This window comes from Cajanus cajan, chromosome 6 (assembly GCF_000230855.2).
Source record: "Cajanus cajan strain Asha chromosome 6, NIPB_CcT2T_4, whole genome shotgun sequence".
Classification (NCBI taxonomy): Eukaryota; Viridiplantae; Streptophyta; class Magnoliopsida; order Fabales; family Fabaceae; genus Cajanus; species Cajanus cajan.
Window position 1 is genome coordinate 51,603,418 of NC_138522.1, and position 10,526 is coordinate 51,613,943.

At 33.9% G+C, this 10,526-nt stretch overlaps 1 protein-coding gene across 3 annotated transcripts; it reads left to right on the top strand.

Annotated features, from left to right (window-relative positions):
- Positions 1 to 1,387: 1,387 nt before the first annotated feature.
- On the top strand, positions 1,388 to 10,526 carry LOC109788608 (transcriptional corepressor LEUNIG). Of its 3 annotated transcripts, none has more exons than XM_083077566.1 (18): positions 1,388 to 1,627; positions 1,984 to 2,081; positions 2,216 to 2,325; positions 3,111 to 3,488; positions 3,583 to 3,671; positions 3,961 to 4,039; positions 4,125 to 4,200; positions 4,412 to 4,461; positions 4,897 to 5,208; positions 5,342 to 5,542; positions 6,243 to 6,473; positions 6,560 to 6,701; positions 7,170 to 7,279; positions 7,451 to 7,600; positions 8,455 to 8,610; positions 8,826 to 8,942; positions 9,923 to 10,129; positions 10,220 to 10,526. In XM_083077566.1, exons 1-18 carry the CDS (start codon positions 1,596 to 1,598, stop codon positions 10,361 to 10,363), a joined length of 2,682 nt encoding a protein of 893 aa, XP_082933692.1. In that variant the 5' UTR covers positions 1,388 to 1,595; the 3' UTR covers positions 10,364 to 10,526. The 3 variants fall into 3 exon arrangements, with proteins under 3 accessions (XP_082933692.1, XP_082933691.1, XP_020202967.2); XM_083077565.1 differs by having other exon boundaries at positions 1,389 to 1,627; positions 6,228 to 6,473; XM_020347378.3 differs by having other exon boundaries at positions 1,389 to 1,627; positions 6,228 to 6,473; positions 6,587 to 6,701.

Here is a 10,526-nt window from a genome sequence, read left to right on the forward strand (position 1 = left end):
GTATAGGATTTAAAAGTTTAGGCTTTCGAATTGAGTTTAGTTGCTTAATTTTCTTAGAATAAAATATTTTATTTAAAAAATTATAAAATTTATAAATTTTATAGTGATTATTTTATTTTTTTGAAGTTCTAGTGGTCGTTTTATAATCCATGTCCATTAAAAAATATTTATCTTTCATTTTTTCATCTGAGCGGTTTTATTATTTTGAAAGAAATATTTTTGTGAATTTTATAATTTTTCTAGTGATTTTTTTGTAATTGACATTATTTTTTATTTTTAAATTTTAGATAAGTTACACTAGATAATTTAATAAATATCTTAATTATTTTAGTGATTTTTTAACTAACATTTAAAATTTAAGTTTCCTAAAAATTGATGGCCTCTGTATTGTTTTTGAAATTGGAAAAAAATATTTTAACATTTTTCTAACATTTTCTTTATTATCAATTAAATTCATTGAAAATCATAAATTTAGCTACTTATACACTAATTCAGTAGATATTGATTAAATGAATTACGAGACATATCTAAAATCATAAGTAATTCGTAGAAATTGAATTCAATGATAAAGCACAACTAATTGAATTATTATTATTTTAATTAATAGACAAACTATATAAGTATATTTAAATTCAACACAACAAATTGATTACAGAATGTATATAAAATATATACAAATCTAAGACAATAGATCAATAATATAACATAAACAACAAATTATTGATATTTGACAGGAATAAAATTAGAGTCGATTGTTTAATATAGATTTCAATTCGAGTGTTGAGAATTAAAAGTTGTGGCAGGAAGAAAAAACTCAAATTTTATAGTAGATATTACCTTATTAGTATATATTTATTTTTCTGTTTCAACTGTTATTTCTCACTTTCTAAGAAATTAAACCTAGCTGAGAGAATAATCTTTTATGTTTCTAAGGTTGATCGGTTTTACAAATACAGCTGTAATTATGGACAAAACCACCTGATCCTCGTAACAAACAAAAACAATTTAAATAAAATTAATTTGAACATAACGGATTTATTAATAAATAATCAATTAATTAACAAATTCAGTAATCAGTAGTACTTACCTTTTCTTAAGACATAGTAGTAAAAAAAATTATTGTAAAAAAAATAAAAAATAAAACAAATGATTCGAGTAATAGTTATTATGCATACTAATTCGTGCCATATTATTTAACATAAAATAATCAATTATATATGTATTTTGATTTTAAATTTATTACCTTACATTAAATAACATGTGAAACACGGGGTAAATGAAGTATTGGAGTCCATAATTAATTAAAAAGATAATTTTTGTTCTTATTGTGAGTAATAAATAGAATATAATAACAAAAATAAAATATATTAATAAATAAAAGATAGAGGCATTGTGTTCATGTTTGGATTTTCTTCTTCGTCTCTACTCTTTTGCCTCCTTCTCTTTCTCAACTCTTTTTTCCATTCATATGCTTCTCTACCAACAAAATTCAACTCTGTCGCTACTTCCCACTGCGTTTCACACCACCTGACTCATTCCTCACGCACCCCTCAGCAACATAATCTTCTATTCTCTCACCTTTCGCTTCCGCAACCATGTCTCAAACTAACTGGGAAGCTGATAAGATGTAACTTTCGTTTTTCGTTTCTCTTTCTTTGTCTTTTTTTCGATATGGCTTTTCTGCTCCGTGCTCAATTAATGATTCCGGCTCCGGGTTTTTCTCGTGAACCGGGTCCGTGTGTTGTGTTTAGTGTCTTTTAAAGTTCCAATTTTTCTTTCTGGGTATTTTAGGGTTTGTGGTTTTCCGCAAGTTTTTGTGGTGGGGTTTATTGGGAGTCGCTGATTTTGGCTGCCGGACTTGGATTCTTGTGTGGTGGTTCACTTGATTTTGTGATGTGGAGAATGTGAAGTTGAAATTGTGAAATCTTAGCCTATCACTGTTCACTTGGGTGACATAACTCTTGTTGTGCTTTGAGGTTTCAGGTTAGATGTTTATATCCATGATTATCTTGTGAAGAGGGATTTAAAGGCTTCTGCTCAGGCTTTTCAAGCTGAGGGAAAAGTATCCTCGGACCCTGTTGGTGAGATGTCTCAAAACTCTACTCTTTTGTCAAAGAATGAAGTTGGAGTTAACTTTTGTATTTTTATATTGTTTTGTTTATTGATTTGGTTGCTTGCGTGTGCATGTCTGTGGAATGGCGATGTGGGGTTGCAGCAATTGATGCCCCTGGAGGTTTTCTGTTCGAGTGGTGGTCGGTTTTCTGGGATATATTTATTGCAAGGACTAATGAGAAACACTCTGAGGTTGCTGCATCGTATATTGAGGTTGGTGGTTGGAAAAGAAGATTCGTTAATTTTACATTATGCAACCTTCTACCATGCTACATTTGAGTAGTATTATGAAAAAAATTACACCAGTATTCCATAAGGAAGCTTATGCATTCCATTGGGTTCAACTTTTCAGTCTCTTTGTTAACCTAACTGCACTGCACCTCTTAATAAATGACTGATTTGGTTTGCTGTTCCTTTATTTATTTATTTATATTTTTTCTGTATATATTTTAAACTGTACTTAAGATTCTTTCTTTAGAGTCAGTTTTTGTTGAATAATTTTGTTGAAAGATGTTTATTATTTAGTTCTAGGTTGATATGACTAACAGAATGTTTAATACCAGTGTTGTTTGAAGTTTGAACCTGTTATTATTTGTGTAATTAATGAGCCTCTAGGTCTATGAGGTGTCTCAACCTGTGATAAATTTACTTGTTTGGCCTGATTGATTATATTTCTTTTATTTGTGTTGAGATCTTACATCTACTTTTCACATCGAGACTTGTTTCAACATTTTGTGAATTTGTCCAATTTTGACTGCTTTATTAAACTGCAGAAATTATAGACTATTGTTTTAGCTAAGTGATAAGAACCCAACTATTTCAGTTTGGGCAACTACTTTAGGTTTCTATAGCTACTCATCTATTATCCAGACTGCTCTTCTTGAAGTGATGGGGTGATGGAATCTATAATTCTAATTTCTACATAAGAATTTCTAAATCAAGAGAAAAAAAAAACAGATCCTGCTCTAAGTTTATGGTTTATGAAACCCTATCTGCAGACACAATTAATAAAGGCAAGGGAGCAACAGCAACAACAGCAGCAGCAGCAGCAACAGCCACAACCCCAGCAGTCACAGCATCAACAACAACAGCAGCAGCAACACATGCAGATGCAGCTCCTGATGCAGAGGGCACAGCAGCAGCAACAACAACAACAGCAGCAACAACAGCAGCAGCAGCAACAACAACAGCCACAACCACAGCAACAACAGCCACAACAACAACAGCAAAGTAGGGATAGGGCTCATCTATTAAATGGTAGTGCAAATGGGTTAGTTGGAAACCCTGGAACTGCAAATGCACTAGCTACAAAGATGTATGAGGAAAGGTTAAAACTTCCCCTTCAAAGGGACTCTTTGGATGATGCTGCAATGAAGGTTGGGGGATGCTCTGGTTATCTAATCTGATTATAATATAAATGCTGTTTTTATGATGCATATGTACGTGACTTTCTTTTGGTATATTATGCAGCAAAGATTTGGTGAGAACATGGGTCAACTCTTGGATTCAAATCATGCATCAATATTAAAGTCAGCTGCAGCTCCTGGCCAGCCTTCAGGGTATCAGTATTTCACTTTTATTTTAATATTCAAGTCTTTCTGGAGACAGAAGGTAGTTTGTACATGATTAGTCTGCTGTAGCATAGATAGTATATATTTGATCTGGAATTCTATGATTAAAGCTTATTTTATTAAGGCAAAACAAAAAAAATGATCTTTATATCTTCTAGTTTTTTCTCTACACTCTATTCCTGCCTTTGATGTTATGTGGTATTCAATTTTCTTTGTATCCAACATTTGCTATATTTATGGGTGTTGATTTTGCTAGCACCAAATTTCTTGATTTCAGGCAAGTTTTGCACGGTTCTGCTGGTGGGATGTCTCCACAAGTTCAAGCTCGTACTCAGCAATTACCGGGGTCTACTCTGGTACACCTTTGTTTTTAGAGGACCTCGTTAATTCCTTTTATATTTCTTATCATCTGTTTTTCCCTGACTTGCCACTTGGAATCAGGATATAAAGGGTGAGATTAGTCCTGTTTTAAATCCCAGAGCTGCAGGTCCTGAAGGATCATTGATGGCAATGCCTGGTATTTCTGCATGATTTTTTTTTTCTTGCTGTAACTGATTTGTGTTATTTTCAAATTGTTTTGCTGCAAGTTGATGGAATGTGATTTCTTTTTTCCTTTGCAATTTATTTGTGGATGGATGTATTTTCAGGATTTAATGTTAATTTCTTTATAATGTCTTATTACTATTCTTTCACATAAATGGAGTAATCAAGAGAATTTCTTGTGTCAGGATCAAATCAAGGTAGCAACAATTTGACTTTGAAAGGGTGGCCACTCACAGTGAGTAATCTTTTATTTGATTGTTGTTTTAATCAATGTTACTTCTCCTGGTGGATATATATCATGTCATCCTAATGGTGACATCATATTCAATAACTTCCCTCAAGATTGTGGTGTGCTGTAGTCTTTGCAGAGAGTGAGATATCCCTCCCCCCTCCCAGTGTGTACACAACTTATAAGCCTATGGCCCCTCCCCATTAATATTATGCAATCCTTACTCCTTGAACCTTACTCAAGTGGCAGAATTTGCTTGAATGTGTTAACTTAACCCTACAGAACCTCCATCATCTACAAATGGTGGCTTCTGTTCTCTGAAGTTTCTCCAGTCCTTCTATAATGAGTTTTATGTCATTTATAAACATCTTGAATTAATGAAACATAGCAATTAGTTATTAGTTTTAGTTTCACTATTAAGCTTTTTCTATTCTTTATTAGGGTTTGGAGCAACTGCGCTCTGGTCTACTCCAGCAACAAAAACCTTTCATGCAATCTCCTCAGCCTTTTCATCAACTCCAAATGTTGACACCACAGCATCAGCAACAGCTTATGCTGGCACAACAAAATTTGGCATCACCATCTGCCAGTGAAGAAAGTAGAAGACTAAGAATGCTATTGAATAATAGGAGTATTGGTCTAAATAAAGACGGTCTTTCAAATCCGGTTGGTGATGTGGTATCAAATATTGGATCCCCTCTTCAAGGTGGTGGTCCCCCTTTTTCTCGTGGAGATACAGATACGCTAATGAAGGTGTTAGTTCTCTTCTTTCTTTCCATCTGCAGGATGGTTCTTATATAATTCGTTAAACTGTTTTTTATATAAATTTTTAGTATTTAACAAAAGTTTCATGATTTGTATCATCTGAAAGTTTTTGTATGTGTAGTTGAAACTGGCTCAGTTACAGCAGCAACATCAACAACAGTCAAGTACCGCACAGCAACAGCAACTTCAACAGCATGCCCTTTCAAATCAGCAATCTCAGAATTCTAATCATAGCATGCATCCGCAAGATAAAGTAGGGGGAGGTGGTGGCAGTGTCACTGTGGATGGTAGCATGTCAAATTCATTTAGAGGAAATGATCAGGTCAGTCCTTTTATAGTTGTTAGTATACCACAGACATGTTTGAGCAGTATGTTGTTTATCCTGAATTGTATAAGGATTGAAATCTCATCCTCTTTTCCTTTGTTATGTCTATTTGCATGTCTTCCTTTTTGTGGTTGGTGTTATAGATTTTTCTGTTTTTATGTTTTTACAATTTTTGGAGATTGTAACAGTTTTTATATATTTATTTTTAAGCTAATGATTGTGAATTTGTGAAATTGAGAATTTATATGTTGGGAACAGTTTGGATTAAGGCATGGTGAACTTATTTCCTTGTTCATTCCTGCACTGGTTTTGAATTCAAGTATTGCGAAATATGTTCTCCATAATCTCAAAAGATTTTACTTCTTTCTTTCTTTGAATTCTTTTGAACAGAGATATGATGATCCATTAATGAAAAGTAAAATAGAAGTAGTGATTTATTTATTTATTTTCTGCATTAGCAATGTGGAAATCACAACTTCAACTACTGGTTTGTTTCTTTGAAACTGCTAATCATATATATACAGAACAAACGGCAATGTCTTGCCACAAGATTTTGACATTTACTTCTGTTAAATTAAATCACATGATTTTAAATTTCTGTCTGAATTTGAAGACATGATTTTTATGCCTTATGAAGAGTATGAAATAGGTTCCTAACATTGTTTTCTGAATGCACTTTAAGGTTTCAAAAAACCAGATGGGGAGAAAGAGAAAGCAACCTGGATCCTCCTCAGGTCCTGCCAATAGTTCAGGAACAGCAAATACGACAGGTCCATCACCAAGTTCTGCACCATCAACACCCTCAACTCATACGCCTGGAGATGTGATATCAATGCCTTCTCTGCCTCATAGTGGTAGTTCTTCAAAGCCTCTAATGATGTTTGGCACTGATGGCACTGGAACCCTTACTTCGTCTTCTAACCAGTTGGTGAGTAGCTCTTCTGTGTGGTTGAATTGATGGAAGGAATTGTTTAGTTCCTTGCATGTAGACTCATTGCCATTCCATTTTGGCAGTGGGATGATAAGGATCTTGAATTGCAGGATGTGGATCGCTTTGTGGAGGATGGATCTCTAGATGAAAATGTTGATTCTTTTTTATCCCATGACGATACAGACCCTAGAGATACTGTTGGCCGTTGTATGGATGTAAGCAAAGGTGCAGTAAACACCATTTTACATTGATCATAAAATATTCTGGCATCATCCTTGCAAAAGAGTTTCTCCAAGTGTATGTCTGAATTTCCCTCACTCCAATGTGAAAGTTTGTAGTCTTCTCTTTGAATAGATTAATAGATAATCTGTTGTTCTTATGGTGAAATACCATGAGGTGCAAATGTTAAACAGCAATCAAAGATGAATTAGTGGCTTTGATGTCTCTTTCTTCGTGCCCCTAATATTCTTTACAATAGTTATGATGAACATGTGCTATTTTATTTTTGATAAATAAACATTGTTGGTTATATACTTAAGAAGGGGTTTCTTTGTTATCTTGTATGTGGGTCTGCATGGCTGCTACTTGCTCTTTAATTCCTTGGCGTGCATAACCATAAAGAGGCAATGGCTTAGAATTAAGAAACTAAGGCCATGTAAATTTCGTGTGGTTATTTCTTTGTTTTATTGTCAGGCTTCACATTTTCTGATGTAAATTCTGTACGAGCAAGCTCAAGTAAAGTTGCCTGTTGCCATTTCTCTTCTGATGGGAAATTACTTGCAAGTGGTGGTCATGACAAAAAGGTTAGTCGTGGCATTAGTCTTGATATTAATATTTTATTTAGTACTTTCTTTGTTCAACTAACTTCCTGAGAATAAGCAGTGAACTTAAATTGAAAACCAAATAAGGAACATTGTTTTTCCTTTTATTCTGCTTATACGTGGGAATAATATCCTGATTGTTTTGTATTGCAGGTTGTTTTATGGTATACGGATTCTCTAAAACAAAAAGCTACTCTTGAAGAACATTCATCTTTGATTACTGATGTCCGTTTCAGTCCAAGCATGCCTCGTCTTGCAACATCCTCATTTGACAAAACTGTCAGGGTTTGGGATGTTGACAATGTTAGTTGATTTATTTCCTGTTTTACTTTAATAATATAAAACTTCAGAGAAAATGTTTATATATTTTAGTGGGTTTGAAGTAACTTGACCATGCACATCATAGTATTAATATTTGCCATGACTTAAAAGTGTGGCACACAACAAAATTAGAGATGTATAGATGGACATCTTGTGAGATAGATGATAAAACTTATAAATGTGCTTGCTTTGTATGAAATTATAAATTATAGATTATAAACAAGAAGTGCACAACTTTTTCCATAAAGAGTTTTCAGTTTGAAATGTATTCTGCTTCAAGTATATTTTTGTCTCGCAGTTCTGTTTCTGTTGTAGATTTTCCTTGATGTGTTTTACTATTCTGTATTGCTATGGCTCATATGGTAAGTTGCAATGAAATAGCTAATTATTGAAAGACTGTTATACAGAATGTTTATATTTGATCCTTCATGATGAAGATGATTACTGTGGTGCAATAGTGCTTAAGAAACTAAAGGAAATCATATTGCTGGTAATATTTAGTGTTTCTAGCAAATAGATGTTTATAGAGATTGTATTGTGTTTAATATGGATGTTGAATGCCACCATGAATGCTAATGTTCTATTTTTAAAAGATCATGTGATCTATGCCTAATATTTTTGCCGCTACCTGCAATATTAACTAATCTTGTATGGAACAAGGCTCGGAAAAAGTTTTCCTTTTGCTGTATTTTGACATGCACATTAGAACTATTTGTTTGCTGGGATGTTAATGATCGCAGTCTCATATGGTTTGTTTACCTTTGTCTAGAAGTTGATGAGTTGTGTGCATTTGTGGTTAGCATTTTGATTTAATTGAATATATAATTACAATGCAGCCTGGTTATTCACTTCGCACCTTCACGGGACATTCTGCAAGTGTTATGTCACTAGATTTTCATCCAAATAAAGATGACCTTATCTGCTCTTGTGATGGTGATGGTGAGATACGGTATTGGAGCATAAACAATGGTAGTTGTGCTAGAGTCTCAAAGGTAGAATGTTAATAATTGTTATCATCGTTCATATTCATTTTTTATATCAAGATCCACATAGTGAGTCCAACCCTTCACTGGGTGCTGCAAAATAAATGCTGTTGCACCAAGCTGCCCCATTTTTTGATAAATTAAATTTCAGTTTTGTATCTTGTGCATTAAAGTGATTATGCATTCATTTCAGCCTGCTAACTTAAAATGTTCTTGCTGATTAGGGTGGCACCACCCATATGAGATTTCAACCTCGTCTAGGGAGGTACCTTGCTGCAGCTGCAGAGAACATTGTGTCTATATTTGATGTGGAGACGCAAGCGTGCCGATATTCATTAAAGGTTGGTTTGCATACTTTATTTTGAAGTTTCTTCTTGGAGGCATAAAATAAATTCTTTCAAAGAGAGGTTTGCAATTTTGATTGAGTCAGAGTTGGTGTTATGCACTCTATATTTTCTCTGGATATCATGAGATTCGGAGTTAAACTTCCAAAATAATTTGAATGTTGTTTAGTCAGGAGAATAACTTGGAGCAATTCTTGTGTTATCAACAAGTCAATAACCTATTTCAAGATAGCCAAAAGACAAAACTGTTAAAGAGGGAAAAACAGACATACTTGGGGGAAAAACCCTATGTCTGAATACACAATAGATGCAAGTTCATGTAGAGGCTTATTACATTAATTATACATTAATTGAGGTGACATTCCTACTTAGCCCACATATTTCATCCTCCTATATTACATGGGCTAAAAGTTGCATCACGATTTTATTCACTATATATATTTGGGCATAATACATAAATTCTTGAGACTTTTTAACAGATGGGAAGGTGATAGCTACCATGTGATTATAATTTATTATTTTTATGATATCAAAGCTATCTGTTAACTGTATGATCTGGCATAATTGTCTATTATTACCATATATTATTTACAATTTTTTCATCCTGACAATGGTAGTTTTGCTCTTCAAAACTAAGATTATGGCCATTAAGTTTTTGGCTCATTAGCATGGGTTTCTTGCATGTGAAACTGACGAGTCTAGCCAATATATATTCTCATGGTAAAAAATTTATACCGTTGTAAGTGATGGCTTCAAGCCTCTAAACAAATTGCTAATTTATCTGTCTTTGCTGGAGTGAATTCAAGGTAAGAAGCATCAGTTATAATTGCTATAAGAAACAAATCCCTCTGGCAGAAATGTATCAAATAAATAGTAGCAAAGTGTATATACTTTGTCTTGGTGATTACAACAACTTTGTTTTCTACTCCAAGATTATTGCCAATTTTCATTATTGAAATGTTGTGCTGTGGTTGTAGGGACACACAAAAACGGTAGATTGTGTGTGTTGGGACCCTTCTGGGGAGTTGCTGGCATCAGTGAGTGAGGACTCTGTGAGGGTTTGGACTCTTGGATCTGGGAGTGAAGGGGAATGTGTACACGAACTTAGCTGCAATGGCAGTAAGTTTCATGCATGTGTTTTCCACCCGACGTACCCTTCATTGCTGGTCATTGGCTGTTACCAGGCAAGTTTTATTTTTGTGCATCAAATTTATTTTAACGAAAGTTGATCCTATTTGTTATGATTTATGATTATGTGGTTGAATGTTGTGTAGTCATTGGAGCTGTGGAACATGAACGAGAACAAGACAATGACTCTGTCTGCTCATGATGGTCTTATTACTGCCTTGACTGTTTCAACTGTAAATGGTTTGGTTGCTTCTGCCAGTCACGACAAGTACATCAAACTCTGGAAGTGATTTTCTGTCTCCTCCATTAGGTCTTTCTCAGTTTGCTACTACTTTATTCTTCTTTTTTGCTTCTTGATCGAATTTTATTTTCTATGTATCTTTAGCTACTTACTAACCCATGTAATGTAACATTATCTTCCATTTAAATATCTACTTGGATATTTGCTTTTCA

What these genes read in the sequence shown, in the direction of transcription:
- LOC109788608 (XM_083077565.1), top strand. Translation starts at nt 1,596, where the DNA reads ATGTCTCAAACTAACTGGGAAGCTGATAAGAT. An exon ending in AACTGGGAAGCTGATAAGAT is followed by an intron (nt 1,628 to 1,983) that starts GTAACTTTCGTT and finishes TTGAGGTTTCAG; the next exon opens with GTTAGATGTTTATATCCATG. An exon ending in GTGGTGGTCATGACAAAAAG is followed by an intron (nt 7,280 to 7,450) that starts GTTAGTCGTGGC and finishes TTTGTATTGCAG; the next exon opens with GTTGTTTTATGGTATACGGA.